The sequence below is a fragment of the Oryctolagus cuniculus genome, chromosome 8, assembly GCF_051225735.1.
Source record: "Oryctolagus cuniculus isolate XC-2025 breed Fujian yellow rabbit chromosome 8, ASM5122573v1, whole genome shotgun sequence".
Lineage (NCBI taxonomy): Eukaryota > Metazoa > Chordata > Mammalia > Lagomorpha > Leporidae > Oryctolagus > Oryctolagus cuniculus.
The window spans coordinates 76,029,004-76,050,432 of NC_142874.1; the positions used below are offsets into that span (position 1 = coordinate 76,029,004).

Sequence of the window (21,429 nt, forward strand, 5' to 3'; positions counted from 1 at the left end):
AAGAAGAACAGACCAATTAATTTTTTTTCTTATCAATAATCTTACCTCATAACATTTTATTTATACTTCTGATTTCCTCAGTTCCAAAACAATCCTTATTTCTACAAATCTTTGGGATATAGTTCTGTGGGCAAAAAGAGGACAGACTTTAGAAACATCTGGATGGTTGTAGAAAGACTGTCAGGCAAACAGGAAAAGCAGTTTTTCACTCTACATTTAGTACTTTCAGAAGACAGCTCTTTGACACCAGATGTGTGGGTTTTCACGCACCAAGTAACTACACTTCTCCTCAGACACTATAATTCAGTTCAATTCTGACACAATCTATACCTAGTGTGTACCTCACAGGTTAAGGACTTAGTCCCACAAGACTGACCCCCAACTTCAGATACCAATCACGACTTGTCAGTGTGCTTTTATAACTGAGAGGCTACAGATTGGAGTGTCTAAAGACCCCCTCCTCGGGTTCAATCACTTGCTGGAGTGGCTTGTGAAATTCAGTAAGTGCTTTAATTACTATTACCTGTTTATTGTATAAGGATGTAACTCAGGAACAGCCAGATGGAAGAGATGCTTAGGGCAATGTACAGGAGAAGGGATGTGGAGCTTCCAGGCCCTCTCTCTGGGTGCACCATGTTCCCCCAGCAACTCTATAGGTTCACCAACCCAGAAGCTCTCCAAACCCTGTTCTTTTGGAAACTTTGTTACATAGCTATAATTCCAACCCCAAGTAAGAACAAGTAAGAAATCCCACCACTGGCTCCCTAAAGAGTAAAGAGCAAAGGCGGTTAAAGACTGATACTAGCAAAGCAGAATCAACATGAAGCAGAAGTTCTCAGAAGTTCTTCAGTAGGAAAAAGAACAGAAGAAGAAACAAGTGTAAACTGGCCAGCTATGAACTTTTGCTGATATCTCTTCTTTCTGAACCTAGCAAAACAAAAAAAAATTCAGGGTATGAGGAGCATTAAAAGCCCGCATGTAATGCATAAATACAGCAGTGTAAGACATACAGGAACATATATATTTCCCTCTCCAGCATGGTGGTGGAGACTGATCTAAGATAGTGAATAAAACATTTTAAACCAACTTGGATATATTCTTATACTGCTCAAGGCTACTTTTACAAGCCGAAGAAAATGACTTTTTTTCCAGCAAAAGTAACTGAACAGTATACAGAAATTTGGAAAAGTATGAAAGAAAATAATGAGAAAAACAAAACAAAACAGAAAAGGCAATACCTTTGTTCTCTGAAAAACAGCCTTTGGGTCTAAAGTCTTTGTCTTGCCAGGATTGTTTTTATTGGTTTTAATCCAACAAATATCTTCACATCTTCTGTAACCCCACTTGCGTAAACACTAAAAATAAAAAATAAACGAAAAGAAATGCTTCATTTAATCCATACTTCAAATAACCAACCAGCATTAAACAATTTTCTTGAGACACTAAATTCCCAAGTGTCAAAATGGTTTTTGTTTTGTTCTAGTGGAGAACTATAAGAAATGCTAGTCTCCAAATAGCCTGAAGCAGACACTGGTGTGCAGCAGGTTAAGCTACCACTTTGTACAATTTTATCCCTTGTTGGAGTACACAGGTTTGAGTCCCAACTCTGCTTCGGATTCAGCATCCTGCTAACACATCTGGTAGCTGGCAAATTATGACCTAAATGTTTGTATTCCTGACACCCTACTTGGTAGTCCCAGATAGGGTTCTTGGTTTTTTTGGCTTCAGACTGACCCAGACCTGGTTTTCCAGGCATTTGGGTAGTGAACCAGAGAACAGAAGATCCCTTTCTCTTATCTCCCCCTGTCACTCTGCCTTCCAAATAAAAAAAATTAAATAAATAATCTTTAAAAAATAAATATGTATACAGCCATAATATAGAATATATTCATGTGAGTACTTGAAAATGTCTGTGGAAAATTAGAATTAAATGATCAGTTTATTTTGGTGCAAAAACATTTTAAAATCCTTGCAGGTTTTTTTTTTTTTTTTTTTTTTGACAGACAAGTGGACAGTGAGAGACAGAGAGAAAGGTCTTCCTCTGCCGTTGGTTCACCCTCCAATGGCCGGCGCGCTGCGGCCAACGCACCGCGCTGATCCGAAAGCAGGAGCCAGGTGCTTCTCCTGGTCTCCCATGCGGGTGCAGGACCCAAGCACTTGGGCCATCCTCCACTGCACTCCCAGGCCACAGCAGACAGCTGGCCTGGAAGAGGGGCAACCGGGACAGAATCCGGCACCCCGACCGGGACTAGAACCTGGTTTGCCAGTGCCGCAGGCAGAGGATTAGCCTATTGAGCCGCGGCGCCGGCCTCTTGCATAGTCCAGCTGGACTGGAAGAGGGGCAACTGGGACTAAAACCCAGGGTGTGGGCACCACAGGCAGAGGATTAGCCTATTGAGCCGCGGTGCCAGCCTAACAGATACTAGGTTTTAAATTATAAAACACTGAGGTCCTCTGTAATCACAAAATAATGCAAGAGAGAATTTGTTTCCTGCCACTTCAATTTCTTATTTTGAAAAAACTAAACACTGTTTTGAAAATTCCCGATAACTTCTTTCCAAATGAGAAGTCTATAAAACTTTGTTTCTATATTTAGAATTCACAAAAACAAAAAGCTCACACTTAAAATGGTTATGTACATCTCTTTATTGGGTAAAACTATACTTGAATCTTTATATAATTTTGAAAACAGAGAATCTGTTATCTATGAAGTTATAACAAATACCAGATAAACCATAGACAGAGTGCCATTTTGAGGACCTACTATGTATATATAGATGCTAGCTAGCCGCTGGGGGAAAAAAACAGATATAGTCCCTACCTAAGAGTAAAGTAGTAAACCTAAGAGTTAAGTAGAGAAAAAGTAAGTTATGCAGTACAATTCTGTTGGTACTATGATCAAGTACACATAAAGATATAGTGGAGTGTAAGACACATACCTTTTTCAGGAATGCTCTTAGTGTATAAAGTAAGATATACTTCAAAATCAAAGTTAGATTTTTATTTTAAAACTTCAAAGGCCCCATAGTCTCCCCTTTATTTGTGAGGATGTGTTCTAAGCCCCATGGTCAATGACTGAAACTGCAGATAGTTTTGAACCTAAAGACATCAGATCTTTTCATATACATATACACCTATGATAAGGTCTAACAGTTAATTAGATTACAAAATTAACAACAACAGTAGAACAATATGCTGTAATAAAAGTTATGTGGTTGTGTTTTCCCTTGCAGTTCGCTACCACATACATGTACAACAGTTGATCTAATACTTAGATAGATACCAACTAGCAAAATGGCAGGTAAAATATACAGCATGCATATTTCACAGAGAAGATTCACATCCAAAGAAATGACTCACATCTAGAGCAGAACTAAATGGGAAGCATGAGATTTCATCAGACTGCTCACAATGGTGTGCAGTCTAAACTCAGCAACTGTTTATTTAGCAGATTTTCCATTTAATATTTTCAAACCAAAGTTGACCTAAGAAAACTGAAACCACAAAAAGTGAAATCTTGAATAAGGAGAAACTTCTATCTGTTTATGTTGCTAAGCACTTAATTTTGCATTGGGTGTGTATTCATATCATAATGGCCTAAATACTACATGCCTTAATCTATTAATTTACCAAAAGTTCATGAATATTTCTTGTGGAACATTCATTTTGTAATCATTTTGGTTAAACTCTGCAGTCACTAATATGGTACACCGCTGCAAAAGCAATTAAGATAAAACCTCCTGAGGCTGGCCCTATGGTGCAGTAGGTTAATCCTCCACTTGCACTGACAGCATCCGACATGGACACTGGTTTTGGTCTCACCTGCTCCTCTTCCGATCCAGCTCTCTGCTATGGCTGGGAAAGCAGTGGAAGATGGCCCAAGCCCTTGAGCCATTGCACCATGTTGGGGACCCAGAGGAGGCTCCTGGCTCCTGGCTTCGGACTGGTCCAGCTCCGGCTGTTGTAGCCATTTGGAGAGTGAACCAGTAGACAGAAGACCTCTCTCTCTCTGCCTCTGCCTCTCACTGTCTGTAACTCCACCTCTCAAATAGATAAATAAAATCTTAAAAAAAAAAAAAAAAAGGCAAAACCTTGTAATCATTTTCAACCTAATTTCGGTGAGGGTGGTGATGAGACAAAAGACCAAAAGACCAAAGTCAGACATTAGAGCTAAAAAGGATAATACCAATATACCTATTAAAACCTGCATTTCTTTCTACTTCCTTGTTTTTCCAAAGCATCTTGAGTTACCCCAAACAAAATGGTGATACCCAATTGCCATATAGTTATATTCTTACCTTGGAGTTAATAAATGACAAGCAATGATGCCACCTAAAAGCCCCAAACTCATTATTTATATAAAGAATATCAACTAATTGTAGAATTTCAGAATTTGAGCACAAATTTATCTCACTACAATTCTACTTGTTATCAAATACAATGTTAAATTCTTCACCTGTCAAATGGATGGCTCCCTAAATTACCATGACTAAATGAGATCATTTGCTATTTAACAGGTAATATGTTCTAAAATTGGAAACTATCATCCAATAAGACATCAAAGAACTTGAAACCTACAAAGTATGTCCAAAAGTCTCAGTGTTTGATACCAACTGAATTGAAACCAAAACTGAAGACTGCTAACATCTAAGCAGAAAGCTCCCCTTACACTTTGGTTAAAACATTAATTTGTTTCCTTTTGGCAAAATACTCCAATCAATAAAAAAGGAAGAAATAAAACAAAGCAGAGCATTGAAACACAACTAAACATCTTTAAAATAGAAGTATTATGACTTCTTTCTCATGCTCATTGATTTTTTCAAACTATGTGTTATATTTGCTGTTTTCCAATTTGAATTCTAGCTTCCATTTGGAATTCAGGTGTCAATACTATCCAGAATAACATTGTACAGCTACTAATAAAGAACAACAAATGACATGAAGCAGCTCATTACTGTGCTAAAATGTGGAGCTTCAAATCTTGAAAATTGTTCTTTTCTCAGTTGCAATAAATTTTATTTTTAAAGGGCTAGATACATTTTTAAATGCTTACCTTAATTGATTTAAGGTAACTGCCTTTTTAAATCTTCTTTTTCTAAACATTTTTTTCTTTTGACTATTTTAGAACTATTCAAGCAACAAAGGATAAAACAACATTAACCTTAACATTTACTATGCAACGTATTATTATTTTTTCTTAATCTTTAAAAAGACACCATCTTCACTATGTTCCTAAAGTTGTACTTATAAAATGCATGAAGTTTGTATTCCTTAAATAAAAGGTTTCTTTGGGGGCAAAAAAAAAAAAAAAAAAAAAAAGACAACATCTTACCACTCTCCCAAGGTCCAATCCTTCCCCAGAACCACACCAAAGAAATATAAATGATCGGGGGGCTGCAATTTCATCAATTTCTAACTTCATAATCTAGAAGAAACCAAAACAATATTATCACATAAAAGCATTTTGTTTTCAATTCATCCTAAATCCAAAACAACCATCAAGACTTATTAAGATTCTGAGTAATATGTTCTTTAAATGTACTAATTTCCAATAGAAAATACAATAGAAAACATACTTCATCCTTTAAATTACTTTTATACTACTATTTTATTCCTTAATATATACAAGCAACATACATAAGTAAATATACATACATTTACATAAACAGTTGCTTTTATATGGAAAGAACTTATAGAAAACTATCTACAGAATATTATAAGGTGGAGCTTGAGAGATATTCTATAGCAACACTATCATTTATGGAGAAAGAAACTGAAATGGAAAGAGGTTAGATGAGTCCAAAGTTAGGGGCAAAATTAAAACATGACAACAAATGCTTAGTGAGGACTCTGATTTCCAATATTTAAAGAAGAGCTTATTATCGGCCGGCGCCGCGGCTCACTAGGCTAATCCTCTGCCTAGCGGCGCCGGCACACCGGGTTCTAGTCCCGGTCGGGGCGCCGGATTCTGTCCCGGTTGCCCCTCTTCCAGGCCAGCCCTCTGCTGTGGCCAGGGAGTGCAGTGGAGGATGGCCCAGGTGCTTGGGCCCTGCACCCCATGGGAGACCAGGAAAAGCACCTGGCTCCTGGCTCCTGCCATCGGATCAGCGCGATGCGCCGGCCGCAGCGCGCCGGCCGCGGCGGCCATTGGAGGGTGAACCAACGGCAAAGGAAGACCTTTCTCTCTGTCTCTCTCTCTCACTGTCCACTCTGCCTGTCAAAAAAAAAAAAAAAAAAAAAAGAAGAAGAAGAGCTTATTATCTAATGACATTAAGTCTTAAGTGAAAAAAAAATTGTTTGCCTTGTATATACTGAGCATGTCACATTAAAAAAATTGTTCTTCAATAATTCAATGTCTAGGTTTTGGGAATCCTATATTCTCATATAAATGACTATAAAAGTAACCAATGTATATGACATTCTTCACTCCAACCCCTTAAAGTTAAGAATTTTCAGAAATCATCACATGGTTCAGTCAAAAATCTGTTAGTTTAAATAATGAAGAAAATCTTGACTTCTATTTGAATTAAAACCACAGCATTGCTTTCCTTTTTTTTTTTTTTTTTTTACAGGCACAGTGGACAGTGAGAGAGAAAGAGAGACAGAGAGAAAGGTCTTCCTTTGCCGTTGGTTCACCCTCCAATGGCCGCTGCACTGCGCTGATCCGAAGCCAGGAGCCAGGTGCTTATCCTGGTCTCCCATGGGGTGCAGGGCCCAAGTACTTGGGCCATCCTCCACTGCATTCCCTGGCCACAGCAGAGAGCTGGCCTGGAAGAGGGGCAACCGGGACAGAATCCAGCGCCCCGACTGGGACTAGAACCTGGTGTACTGGCGCCGCTAGGTGGAGGATTAGCCTATTGAGCCGCGGCGCTGGCTAAAACCACAGCATTTCTAACTTAAACAGATTTTAAAAAATTATGTACTTGTTAGTAGTAATGGAAATAAGTTTACATGCATAAACCTATTTACACTTTTTCTTAAGTCCAGAAATCTCTCTTTATGTAGTAGTCTCATAACACAGTAACAAATTTTTTTAGTCACAATATGAATGTATATGGAAGCCCCCCCAAACACACACAATCCTACAAGTTTACATGTGGTAATAGCAAAAGATAAGTGATGATGATGTACAGCAGAAAAGAACATTGAGCAAATTATTCTCCTTTATAGTAACTGTTCTTACTTTAAATGCTTTTCAAATAAAAAAGAAAGAAAAATTTAAATAAATGCTTACACTCTTAACATTGACCACTAATGATGGAAATTTGAAAGAGTACTTGTGATATCCTATGCTTTTTCTGTTTACATTGTATTTATTATATTAGCTACTGGCACTTTTCTTTAGAATAGCACATAAAGGTTAAGAGAGTTTAGGGCTCTAGGGTCAGATAAAACTTTTTAATATGCCAGCCAGAGTTTAAATTCAGTGAAATTAAACTAAAATCAAGAATTATACATAGGGGCCAGCATTGTGGTATAGCAGATGTTAAGCCTCTGTCTATGACACTAGCATCCCACAAGGGTACTGGTTTGAGACCTGGCTGCTCCACTTCCAATCTAGCTCCCTGCTAATGTGCCTAGGAAAGCAGTGGAGGATGGCCCACTTCCTCGGGCCCCTGTACCCACATGGGCGAATGGGATGAAGCTCTTAGCTCCTGGCTTTTGCCTGACACCACTGGCCATTGCAGCCATCTGGGGAGTGAACCAGCAGATGTGAGTTCTCTCTTTCCTTCTCTCTCTGTAACTCTGATGTTCAAAGAAATTAAAAAAAAAAAAAAAGTCTTTTAAAAAACCAGAAGTTATAAACTCTGTTTACCACAATTGAAGCTCTTGTGTCTTTACTGATCAAACCTCACGGAACAGCGAGAGAAAATAAAGTTTAGCAGAACTACTAATCAAAGACATAATAATATTCATTGCTTAAATTTTCTTTTCTTTTAACCAAATTGACAAAGACATTCTTAATATTAATACTCAAATTTGATGAGGATATAGTGAACCAGAAATTCTTTAAACAGTACTGGAAGGAATGTAAATTTGTATAATCTATCTGAAAAAATTCTCATCAACAAACATCAAGAATATTAAGACCTGGGATTCCCACACTGTGTAATTTCTGATTTTTCAACAATAAGCACAGATTGCACTTATAATCAGCAAAGAAGAAACTGTTTTAATGTGGTAAGAGCCATAAAAGTATAAAGTACCAAGATACTAAAGCTCACAGGCAAAAACATTGAAAAGAACTGGAGGCAAATCTTGAGAAATAGTTTTAAAAGTAACTACAATGAACTCAGAAAGGGACACACAGGACTGTGAGCAGTTTCTCCTGACACAGCAGTCCTTTCCTCACCCTACCTCTCTCCTACACGGGATACTCCTTGATTTTACTCATTGAAATACTCTTTCTGTGGTTTTAAAACATTCATATTGTCCTCATTCTCCTCTTTAATCTCTGACCGATTCTTCTTCATATTTCTTTTACACATGCCCCTATAATGCAAATATCCCCTTCAGGCTTTACCGTCAATCCACATTTTACCTTACCTGTGACACTACCCTCAAACTCATCTACTTGCATGGGTTTAATAAGCTAAGTTTCTTTTTTTTCTTTAAGATTTATCACTTTTTAGATTAATAAAGATTTATAAATAATTTTATTTATTTATTTATTTGAAAGTCAGAATTAGAGAGCAAGAGAGGAGAGACAGAGATCTTCCATCTGCTGGGTCACTCCCCAAATGGCAGCAATAGCTGGGTCTGGGCCAGGCCAAAGCCAGGAGGCAGGAGCTTCCTCCAGGCCTCTACATGGGTGCAGGGGCCCAAGGACTTTGGACCGTCCTCCGCAGTTTTCCCAGGCACATTAGAAGGGAGCTGGATAAGAAGTGGAGCAGCCAGGACTAGAACCAGTGCCATATGGGATGCTAGAACTGCAGATGATAGCTTAACCCACTGTGTCATGGCACTGGCCCCAAGATTTTCTTTACTTACTTGAAAGGCAGTTACACACACACACACACACACACACACACACAATCTTTCATCTGCTGACTTCCCAAATGGATGCAATGGCTGGGGCTGGGCCATGCCAGAACCAGGAGCCTGGAGCTTCTTCCAGGTCTCCCATGTGGGTGCAGGGGCAAAAGCACCTGAGCCAACTTCTGCTGCTTTCCTAGGTGCATTATCAGGGAGCTGGATCAGAAATAGAGCAGCTGGCCCCATATGGGACTTTGGCATCATGCACAGGGCTTAACCTAATACACCACAACGCTGGCCCTTATGCTAATTTTCTAAAACCTCTTATTTGAGACCAGTTCTGTATGTCCTTTGAATTTATGTTCCTCTTCCCTCTTCTACTTGAATGGCTCACATATACATAAAAACAAACACATTCAATATTATCTAACCCCTCTAACTCTGCTCCTCTTCAATTCACATTTTCTCTCATTTGGTAATGACCCAATTATCCCAAGACAAAAACCTTGAGTTATTCTGGACTCTTCCTCATCCAATCACCAAATCTTTCTCACAAACATTATTGAATTTATCACCTTCTTTCTAATCTTACTACTATATATCTTAATTCAGGGTCCCTTCATCTCAGAACCAGGCTATTGGAAAAGATTTCTAACTGCTCCTCCCTTACCAGACTTCCTACATTCTAGTCCAGCCTCCACACATCAATCTAACCATTTTACCAAAAAATAGTTAAAACCTCTCAAAGGTTTTCAAAGACATCTTTCATTAAGATATCTTAATGTGTTCAGAATAAGGCCCAAGATCTTAAAACAGAAACTGAAAATAATCCAAGTCCATGTTTCAGGATCAGTCTCCCTCCCAGACCAGACATCATGTTTTGGGTCTACACCATTTATTTGCTATCCCTTCTGCTTGGAATCCCTATCCCACATTTTTCTTCCCCCTGGCAAATTCCAAAATTTCTTTTACGGTTTAGGTGTCAAATCCTCTATGTTCAAATGTCCCATCTTCATACGCTTGGTCAGTTACCCTCATATCATGTTATACAGTTCTCCATTATGGAACCAACAAAGTTAAAAGATAATTATTGGTTTAGGTCAATGTTCATTCCATTAAACTCTATGCTATTCATGGTAAAGTACTAAGTCTTACTCATCTTTGAATATCCAGTACCTAGTACAAGTGGTACTTGATAAGTATTTCTTATTTTTGGTATTGGTCAGTAAAAACAAACATTTACGTAACTAACTGAAGTCATCAATTTATTTATTTCTTTACATTTTAAAATATTTTATTTAGGAAAATATAACTTTATCACAGTTTTATTATAATGATAGTATGCATGCATACTCTTTTTATGTATACTGTTAAGTTCCTTAAAAAAAAATCATGGTTTATGTCCGTATGTGCTTATATGACAAACACACATTCAGATGTTTACTAAAACTAATCAAATGCAGAATAAATTATTAGTCATTCTCTCTGCTTTTAGGCCTTTCTAGCTATATACCTAAGGACGGTAAGAAGGTATTCTGAGTCTTTGATAGCCTACTTACCATCTACTCTATTTTTACCTCAAGGAGAGGAATCAAATTAAAGATAATATTTTTCAATGTCCTTTGGGCCTTCAGCTACAATAAATACTATAAATCTATATTTATAATCCCCACAGTAGTAGAGATATTTTGAACTCACTTTCTGATTAAGCAAGTGTATTTATTTGAAAAACAAATTAATCACAATGTAAAAAGTGTCATCATACATCATCCCAAGTCCAGCATTTTTCATTAGCAGTGATACCAGTCTCTCTGTAATACTCTTCTAAAGGGGGCTCCAGAAGAATCACGTCAAACTTGGGTGTTAGTTCTCTGATGTCAAATGCTTCTATATCTGCTTGTAAGTACCTATTTGATTAAAATGCAAAAATCAGATTTTTAAATGCGATTTTATAAACAATCACAAGTTAATTACTAAGTATCTTTTCATGGAGGTCTTCGTTCTTCAGTAAAGACATTAATCTACCAAGCTCTTTCTTAAGACGTGGACTTAATTACACTACAAAATAAAAATCAACTTATTCCCCATGGATATCCTCTTGTTTTAACACTGAAAATCCATACTCAAATGTGAATCTATGAACCCTCTTTTATCGTTATCTGAATTTTCTAAGGGATATTATATTACTTTTCTTCTCAATTGTTCAGTTAGGATATGAAGACTATTTCTAAGTTTCAAATTCTTCCTTCTAAAAACTAATTTCTAAATATGGACATTTTCTTTTTTTAAAAGGATTTATATATTCATTTGAAACCCAGAGATACAGAGAGGCAAACAGAGAGGAGTCTTCCATCTGCTGGTTCATTCCCCAAATGGCTGCAATGGCTGGAGCTGGGCTGATCTGAAGCCAGAAGCCAAGAGCCTCTTCAGGATCTCCCACATGGGTGTGGGGGCGCAAGGACTTGGGCCATCTTCTACTGCTTTTTCAGGACACAGCAGATAGCCGGATCGGATGTGGAGTAGCTGGGACTCGAACCAGTGCCCATATGGGATGTTGGCACTGCAGGCGGCGACACTATGCCACAGTGCTGGCCCCTGGACATTTTCTTTGGCTAGTTTTTCTCATGAATAAAAATATTTGTATTAATAGTCTTTGCAGATTACCAACCTCTACTGAAGAGTTATTTTTACATACCATGAAAGTATTTTAATTTGAGAGGTTGATTCATACCCTAAATGTCTGCAGAAGCTGGGACTAGGCTTGGGCGAAGTGGGAGCTAGGAACTAAATCGAGGTCTCCCACCTGGGTGGCAGAGACTCAACTACTTGAGTTTATCACCTACTGTTTCCCAGAGTGCATTAGCAGGAAGCTGGAATCAGGAGCTAGAACTGGGACTTGAACCCAGAAACTCTGATGTGAGACATGGCATCATAACTGGCTGCTTAATGATGAGGCCAAACACCTGCCCCAAGAGTATTTTTAAATATGCTGAATATTATGGTGTATGTAGACTTTCCCACATACTGAGATTTCTTTGATGTTCTTCTAATAACTCACAGGTCATATTTTATTAAATATACAAAACATGCGAAACAACGTAAATGGGAATATTCTACAATTTTAAAGACTTTACACACATTTCTAAGGAAAACATACCATTTAGCAAAGGTTAAAATGAATTATATTCTAAACTGTTAAGAACAGTATCTCAGGATGCTAAGTTACAATTAATTTTTGTTTTCTTCTTTTCCTTCATCTAAATTTTAAAAACTTTCTTCAATAAATTACTTTGTGTAAAAAAAGTTACTGAAAGATATTTTAATGAAACTGTCAGGAACATCAAGAATAAAATTAACTGAATGATTTTCTAAGAAGAAAAAATATTTAGCAGCACTTGAAATGAATTATCTGGAATGCACACAAACACAAAAAGTTATATGACAACCTACTGTAGACTCAGCTCCAGAGTTTCAAATTAATATACTTTTCTACAAAGAAGAGATAGAGTAACAGATTATGTGAATTTCACATAGGCACTAAATATTTTTTAAAAAGATAAACTAATACTTTAAGCCTGAGTTGGGAATTAAAAAATGACTAAAAACACTTACATGGGAGGAGTGTTAGACTTAGCTATCAGCTCATCTTTTAGCCTGATAAGCTCTCTCAGTTTAGGATATTCTTCAAATCTATCTGCTAAACCTAAGGAGAAAAAAACAGTAAAACTCTCAATTTCATTCCAACTGAAGTGAGTATCAGTGAATGCAAAGTTTATGTGCCCCGCCCCCCAAGAAAACAACCCAATCCACACAGCACTCTAACATTTTTTAAAACATTTAAGATCTAGGATTTTTAAACAATGCATCACATATTTCATACCTAATGATCCTAAGACCACATGCAGGTAAAAATCCTATGACCTAAAGCCTAGTTCAAGAACATACATCATTCAATTTCTCCTATTTATTGAGATAAACAGTCTGCTTGTTACATCAAGTTTACTCATCCTATTTTCAGGAAAAGAAAAAACAATTATCTTTCTTATATGTTTGGTTTTTCTTTTACCTAAAAGCACTCCTCTCTTAAATGTTAAAATTTGGAAAGTTTTTCAAAGCAGAGAAAGCAAGTATTTCTTTTATTTTCCATGTTTTCCCTCTCTGGAAGCACACTTACAATGATACAAATTATGAAAACTTCTTAATTTAAAAGCCAAAAGTACAGTTATTAATAACTTCAACATGAAAAAGAAAAATGTTTTCTCAGTGAATGTTTGTGGACCACCTTTTAAATAAAATAAATTTGTAGACTTTATTACTGTCAGGTTTCAATACAGTAGAGTTAGCTCTCCATTATCTACAAATCAGAAAGTACAACTTTTTCTTTTCTTTTCTTTTATTTTATTTTATTTTTTTTTTTTTGACAGGCAGAGTGGACAGTGAGAGAGAGAGACAGAGAGAGAGAAAGGTCTTCCTTTGCCGCTGGTTCACCCTCCAATGGCCGCCGCTGCAGCCGGCGCACCGCGCTGATCCTGGCAGGAGCCAGGAGCCAGGTGCTTTTCCTGGTCTCCCATGGGGTGCAGGGCCCAAGCACCTGGGCCATCCTCCACTGCACTCCCTGGCCATAGCAGAGAGCTGGCCTGGAAGAGGGGCAACCGGGACAGAATCCGGCGCCCCAACCGGGACTAGAACCCGGTGTGCCGGCGCCGCAAGGTGGAGGATTAGCCTATTGAGCCACGGCGCCGGCTCTACAACTTTTTCTTAATCTGGTATGGTTTCTACACACATTTTCTTTGCCATGGTAAAGCAAGTGTCTTAAGAGCTAAAACGTTTATATCCATTTTGACTGTACAATTTCCCATAACTTTTTATGCTATACCTAAATTTTGTTTATAAAATCATTAAAATTAGTTTTGTCATCAAGAGTAATGTGATAAAAGAAAATAAACTGGATTGCGTCAAAATTGAAAAACATACCATCAAGAAAGTGAAAAGACAACTCACAGAATAAGGGAAAGACTGCAGACACTTATACCCAGAATATATAAAGAACACACACAGATTATGTGAACTCTGACAATTCAATAACTTTTCAAAAATTCAATTGAAGCAGCAAACTGGAGACTTCTCCAAATATACTTAAATGGTCAACAAGCTTATGAAAAGTTGTTTGACATCATTACTCAGCAGGAAAATGCCAATTAAACCCACAATGGGCTACCACTTCACACCCACTGGGGTGGCTATCATCAAAACTACAGACAATAACATTGTCCATGATGTAAAGAAACTGGAAACCTTGTGCATTGCTGGTAGAGATGTAAAATGATGCAACTACTTTGAAAAACAGTTCAGTAGTTTCTCAAAAAGTTAAACAGGGAATTACCAGAAATTCTACACCTAATCATATAATGAAAAAATGAAAACATCTACCCACATAAGAACTTTTACATAAATGTTCATAACATTATTGTATATAACATTGAAAAAAATGCAAACCACCCAAATGAATAAATAAAATGTGATACACACATTCACAGGAATATCACTGGCAGTAAAAAGAAATTATGTATGAATACTTGTTACTTCAATGATACTTGAAACTACTATGCTAAGTGAAAGAAGCTCATCAAAAAAGAACATATATTATATTAAATGAAATATCCAGAAAAGGCAATATGTAGACAGAAAGAAGATTAGTGTTACTTAAGGGTAGGGGGAGAAGAGAGGGAAAAATGAGAGCTAACTACTAATGGGTACAAGAATCCCTTATAGGGATGAACATGTTCTAAAATCTTTTGTAGCAATGATTGCATAACTAAGTGGATATACTGAAACCCAGTGAACTATAGTCTATAAATCGATTAGATGGATCATATATAAATTATCTCAATAAAATGATAAAATGCAAAAATAGGCACAGAACCAAACTGGAGCCAAAAAAAAAAAAAAAAAAAAAACCCACAAAGAAAAAAATAATAACATGACTTAATGGCAAAGGAAGATACAATGGAAGCCCTGAGAACAGAAAGAGGAAGTCGAGCTAGGAAAAATAACTTGGTTAGAAATAACACAAAAAATGGATTAATTACTTCAATATAATCCAGAGCTAGCAACAGCATATTCCAAAGACATGTGACCTACCTACATCCCTGATGAAATTTTGAGGTCTATGTCCAGTGTCTACAAAATGTTGGCAGTAATCATTGTGGGGGTTTAAGCTCTGTGTTCCCTAAAGGAAAAGTCAAAATTAAATTAAAAGTATGTAATCCATTACATTAACTTTGTACTTGGTTTTTTATTATATGAAATACAAAGAGAAATTTAAAAAAAAAACTGAAAACATGAACACACTATTATCTCACCCTAAATAGCTAAATGTAAAACCAATCTTTCATGAAAAATTTTTTTTAAGATTTTATTTATTCATTTGAGAGGCAGAGTTACAGACAGTGAAAGAGAGAGACAGAGAAAAAGGTCTTCCATCTGCTGATTCACTCCCCAAATGGTCACAATGGCTGGAGCTGAGCCAATCCGAGGCCAGGAGCCAGAAGCTTCTTCCAGTCTCCCATATAGGTGCAGGGGCCCAAGCACTTGGGCCATCTTCCACTGCTTTCCAGGCCATAGTAGAGAGCTGGACCCAAAGAGGAGCAGCCGGGACTAGAACCAGTGCCCATATGGGATGCCAGTGCCACAAGTGGAGGATTAACCTACTATGCCACACACAGTGCTGGCCCCTCATGAATAATTTTAAATGCTATCTATTTTATTAGAAAGATGCCTCAATAATTAAAAAAGATCTTGAAGACAAATAGGTATTTAAAATCTTTTCAGGCAGTATGGACCTTAAATATGAAGTTATAAGATTTGAAGATTATTTTACCTTAAGAAAAGTACTAGAATCTTTGTAAATCTCTTCTTCATATGGCAAATTTTCTTCCTCCTGTTGCATTTCTAGTTCATCCTTGAAAAAGATTATGTAAACATTTAATGTTCAGGGGCCATTCCTCTATCATATCTTGATTAATACTCAACATAAATGTTTTCTTTCCCTACCCTAAGATGTAATCTTTCAAACTGGCATTAAAGTCAAACATTGGAGTCTTCGTTCCTTATAACGGGCTTCGACTGGCTGATTTTTTACAACAAAATAAAAATTTCATCATTATCATGAATGATACCTGCAACTACTAATGTTTTATATACTGAATTATCTAGCCTCATTTATCTCATTTATAATACACTACATGTAAGAATTTAGCTTGAGTCACAAAAGAAATGACCACCAATGGGGCTTGTTTTATTTCTTTTAGGTTGAACCATTTGAAAATACTGCTTTTATAAGCTGAAAATATTATCCACAATTATACAGGGTTAAACCTAACAAAATATTTAGAAAAATATTTAGGTTACAAATTAGTATACATCAAAGTGCAACACATAAGAATATTCACTAGATTAATTCCATCATTGAACTTTCTAGTGCCTTGTGGAAACTATGCTTTATCTTCTTTATTAAATATATACAACAATTAACTTGAAAAAATGGAGGTAGGGTTTTTGAGTATATAATACTTTCTTATCAAATAAATATTGCAACTATAATTTTAGAAGTTGGGTTTTCTTTGCTCTTTCAGAAATGGTTCTATACCATGAGTTGCTAAAATATTTTTTTTGTTATAAGCTTATTTTTAAGAGAGAGGGAGAGGAAGCTCCCATTCATTGGTTCACACCCCAAATATCCACAACAGGGGAGAGAGGAAGCCAAAAGCTGTGAACTCAATCCAGGCCTTCCACAAGGTAGCAAGAACCCAATTACTTAAGACATCATGATTGCCTCCCAGGGCACACATCTGTAGGAAGCTGGAATCAAGAGCAGAACGGGCATTGGAACTCATGCACTCCAATATGGAATGCAGGCATCCTAAGCTAATGCTGGACACAGGATTTATTTATTTTATTGACTATATAAAATTATTCCGTTTTCTACTTGCCTTATATTCTTCCATTTTGTCATCATCTGTCTCCCCTTCATCCAAGTACTTACGTTTTGCATTTGGAGCAGAGGTATCATAGGAAGCCCTAACAACAAAATATGCACATCACACATAAATATATACAAGATGTATAAATGCACATAATAATAACATTAAATAACAGGCTATAAAACAGAACAAGGAAAATTTTTCCTGATTAACCAGTAACTATTTACTCAGTTTATAAATCATCCAAAGTCATAAACCTTATTAATTAGTAATGTTGTGCTTTATTTTTACAAAAGCAACCAAATGAGACAATAAGCTGTTTGAAGGATATATTATAAAAGGAAATTTCTATGTCTCATCAAAAAGCTTCTGTACATAATTACATAAATTTTAATCTGTGCTGAGCAAAATTAATATCTAAATTCATAACTACAGTATTCAAAAATTCTATAACACTTTCTAAACTATCAAAAATACATTTTTGATATCAAGGTAAAATATATTTTCTTCTGTAAAAATTTTAGAAAAATGCAACTATTTCTCATATATAAGCAAATTCTTCATCTGACATTTTCTAACTTATAAATGAGAACCATATTTTTTGAAAATTATTTCATAAATTGACAATAAAAACCAATGTTTCTAAAATCTCAATTTTGATGTTTTGTAACACACTTCCAAACCATGAAAACAACGACCCTTTCAAAATACTAACATGCCAATAAAAGAAAAAAAATTCTTTGACTGACCTGCAAGTTTCTCTTGTTTCAGCAATTTCTCTCTGCTCATCTTTGCTGTTTAGCACAGCACCTATGCTGTCAGCACTTTCAGCTCCCAACTGAGAAAAGGCAAAAACCAAACCAAAAACAAACAAACAAAAAAAACACAAAACTGGATCACAATGCACTACATAGCACTTCTAGGCATTTAATATATCAAATATCAATAAATAAATAAATAAAAAACATCTCACAGAGCAAACAAATAGATTAATTAACCTGCAAGACAAAGTGAAACACCTTGGAACAAAATCACGTTAACTAAGAATAATTTTAACAGATAGAAAAGCACTTTATGTATTCCGTTATATTTGAAATGAATACATTTAACTTTAGCCAATTTCCTAGTTTAAAATAAATAATAAAACATGATTTAGTAGTGGTAGCATCTGAAAGGCAACAGTATTTATAAAGGGTGTAGAAGCATCTTATGTCCATAATCTACCAAAAACGGATCCAGTTTTTTTCAAGCTAAGCTTTTCTAATAATTATAAAATGTAATGTCACTTTTGGTTGGCAGCTGGGAAAATTTCACAAAATATAACAAATAGAACCAAATTATAGTTAAGAAAAGACTGGCTATAGAATAGGAACAATTTAGGGAAAACTTTAGAAGCCACAAGAAGAAAGGCAGAAGGTAATTCCTAGGCATTGAAAAATCTAGAGGAACACTTTTAAGTACAAGAAAGGTATGAACAAATCTGCATTAAATAATCTCTTTAGTTCAGGGGAGGCGAGAAGGCATACTAAAGTATCAGAGCAGCAAGTCACCAGCCTTGATCTCAAACACTGCCTCCCAACCTTTTATTCTACCCACTTCATATGATTCTCCTCAGTTTTCTCTAAGGATAAATCTCTTTTAATATATTAACTGTTTCTGAAATTTCAACTCCTTCATACAATCCTCCTGACCCGTTTTCTCTTTACTCAGTAGGCAATACATCTATCTACTTCCTATAGTTGGAGTGCTTTCTAACTTTCTTCGTATGATTATCTATTCTGCTTTTATATCTCAGGTGAGTACAAGTTTCTTCAAAGATAATTCTTCCATGATTATTATATATAATGATTATATATATAGGACAGGTAGCCCCCTTCCATTGTTCACTTTTTTTTTACAGTTTTTCTTAATAATTTTATATCTTAACATAATTTTAATTATTTTATTTTCTATTTGTGCTATTTTATAGTTTCTATCACAACTTCCAATTATTTCATTTGTAACTGAATCATTTCACCAGTTTACTTTTGTTCACTTCTTCCTGATAAGCTCTAAACTCCCTGAGGCTAAGAACCCTGACTGCCTTGTTAGGATACATATGTTTACCAAGTAGTAAAATGCCTGATAGATCTTCAACACATGTGTGTAGAATGAAGGAAGATTTTCTACTAGGATCTACATTAGGATACATTGTATGACCACGGAAATGTTTTAAATTAAAAAAAAATATATGTTGCAGAGAAATCGAGAAAGAGGGCTCATATTTGCTGGTTTACTTCCTAAAAGCTCGTGATGGCCAAGCTGAGCTGAGAGCCAGGAATTCAACCTTGGTAACAAGGGTTGCAGAAGCCAAATTACTTGAGTTATCCCTCCTTCCTCCCAGGGTCTACATCAGGAGTTATGAGTCAGGATCAGGAATCAAATCCAGACACTCCAATTTAGGACCTGGACATCTTAGCTGCTATGTTAATATTTTTTAAAAAATTGTGAAATGACTAGATCAAGACAACAACAGAGTTTTACTATGGTGGACTAAGTACATTACTTTAATAATTATGAAAATTTGGCATTAAACAAAGGCATACATGATTTTTTAAAACAAAGCTACAAGTTAAAGTAACAGGTAGGGAGTAAATGTTGTGGTACAGTTGGTTAAGCTACTGTTTGTAATGCCATCAACCTATATTGGTGTGCTAGTTCAATTCCCATCTGCTCGGCTTACAATCTAGCTTTTTTCTTGGAAGGCCGTGGATGGCGGCTCCAGTCCATGAGGCAGACCTGGATGGAGTTCCAGGCTCCTGGCCTCAGCCTCTGTGCAGGCCAGCCACACCAGTCGAATGGAACCTGAAGGAGGGAGTGGGAATGAAAAGAGGGACAAGAGCACAGAGAATTGGAGCCAAGACAACAAGGCTGATCAATGCTCGTTTATTCTAATGTCTCGGTGGTATTTATACATAACCAGCTGTAGATCAAAGAAGCACAAAGAAGTACAAAAGATAACAACATATGCATGCAACTTATTGGGGCCTCCAGTAGCACAGGTAATTTTAACAGAGTGTTCTTGATTAACACCCTCCTTCAGGATGGGAGTATGTGACTTTCTTATCCCAAGAACTCCACAAGCCAAGACTGGCCTTGATTTGTCCAAAGGCTGCCTACAAGCCTCAGCCCTGACTGTTATGGGAGATAAAAGACGTCTGTCTCCCTTTCTCTGTTATTTTGCCTTTCTAATAGACAGATAAATTTCTTCCTCTTCTTTTTCTTTTTCTTTTTTTTTTTAAATGGAGGTAAAAATTGCTAGTCAAGCAGTAGTTCAACTGCCAACATCATTGTCTGGGAGTTACTGCACCCAACTTTCTCACCCAAAAGACAAAAGCAAACTAGGCAAATCACACACTTTGAGTTGTGCTCTACTCTGGTATCTTGTCAATTAACAAATGTTTATTAAAAGTCTACTTTGTGCAAGAAGCAATGCTAAGGTAGATTAATCCAACAGGAATCAAATGCAAAGACTTTGCACTCAAACTCGTTATATGATATATGACAGTTATATAAAAGTAGTGGAAGGATCAATGGTAAGGAAAATTAAGCTTATAGGAAGTACATAAGCCTAAGAGATTAAGATAAATTTCATCACTAAGTTCTGGGTTGCACCATGAAGATAGATGAAATTCAGAAAGGAAGGCAACTTTGAAAAACCATAAGGTGTATACTACATAAATCCTATCCCAGAGAGTAATAAACAAGTCTGTCATGTTCACACAGAGAAAGGCAAGTGAATCACTCAAACTACCGTTTCACGGGGCATTCTTCTTGGTTTGCATCCAACTGGAAGACCGGGAGATAGCTAGTATACCAGAACGAGCATGGAAAGGCCTAAATTACAATTGTAATTTGCAAACTACCAGCTCTGTGACCTTGCTCATCTCTAAGCTTCCATAATCTAATTTGTAGGTTTGAAGAAAGGATTTAATAAATGACAGTCATTATTAAATTTTATGCACTTAGTAAGCTCATTGAGGGTCATCACTTTTGGTGCCAAAACAGTTTTCACGGGGGACAGGGCAATATTTTGGACTGGAAATTACACACACACACACATACACACACTCACACACACTATACATATATATACACCCACATCTGTGTGCATGTATATATACATATATGTAAAATGAGGAGGAAAAAATAGTAGAGGAAAAATATGGTTGGTGGAGGAAGGGATGGTTGGGGGAGAGAGACCCAACACTGACAAAAAATGGCCACTTATTTAAAAGAAGTTTGAATAAAGGCGTCAAAACTTCAACGTAATTTTCTGGTTAAGAACTTCAAGTACTATACACCAGAAAATGTAAAACTGTTAAATCAACAAATAAAAAAATCTTAAGCTCCCCCAAAATGGAAACTATGAAAATCTGTGTCCCTAAAATAAATGCAATAGTGCAAGTCTTTTCCTCCAACATGGACGACC

At 36.4% G+C, this 21,429-nt stretch overlaps 1 protein-coding gene across 2 annotated transcripts in view; it reads right to left on the reverse strand.

The window, feature by feature from the left end:
- The window catches only part of METTL14 (methyltransferase 14, N6-adenosine-methyltransferase non-catalytic subunit), a 30,115-nt gene that overhangs the window by 5,434 nt on the left and 3,252 nt on the right, over positions 1–21,429 (reverse strand). Inside the window, exons 2-10 of one of the 2 annotated variants that reach the window (XM_089302880.1) lie at positions 17,708–17,796; positions 16,968–17,055; positions 15,857–15,937; positions 15,118–15,205; positions 12,589–12,679; positions 10,742–10,883; positions 5,333–5,425; positions 1,239–1,355; positions 46–124 (exon numbers count right to left, since the gene is read on the reverse strand). In XM_089302880.1, the coding sequence (XP_089159006.1) occupies positions 47–124; positions 1,239–1,355; positions 5,333–5,425; positions 10,742–10,883; positions 12,589–12,679; positions 15,118–15,205; positions 15,857–15,937; positions 16,968–17,055; positions 17,708–17,796 (867 nt within the window). In that variant the 3' untranslated portion in view covers position 46. The remainder of the gene's footprint in view (positions 1–45; positions 125–1,238; positions 1,356–5,332; positions 5,426–10,741; positions 10,884–12,588; positions 12,680–15,117; positions 15,206–15,856; positions 15,938–16,967; positions 17,056–17,707; positions 17,797–21,429) is intronic. The other variant, XM_070047676.2, reaches the window with a different exon arrangement.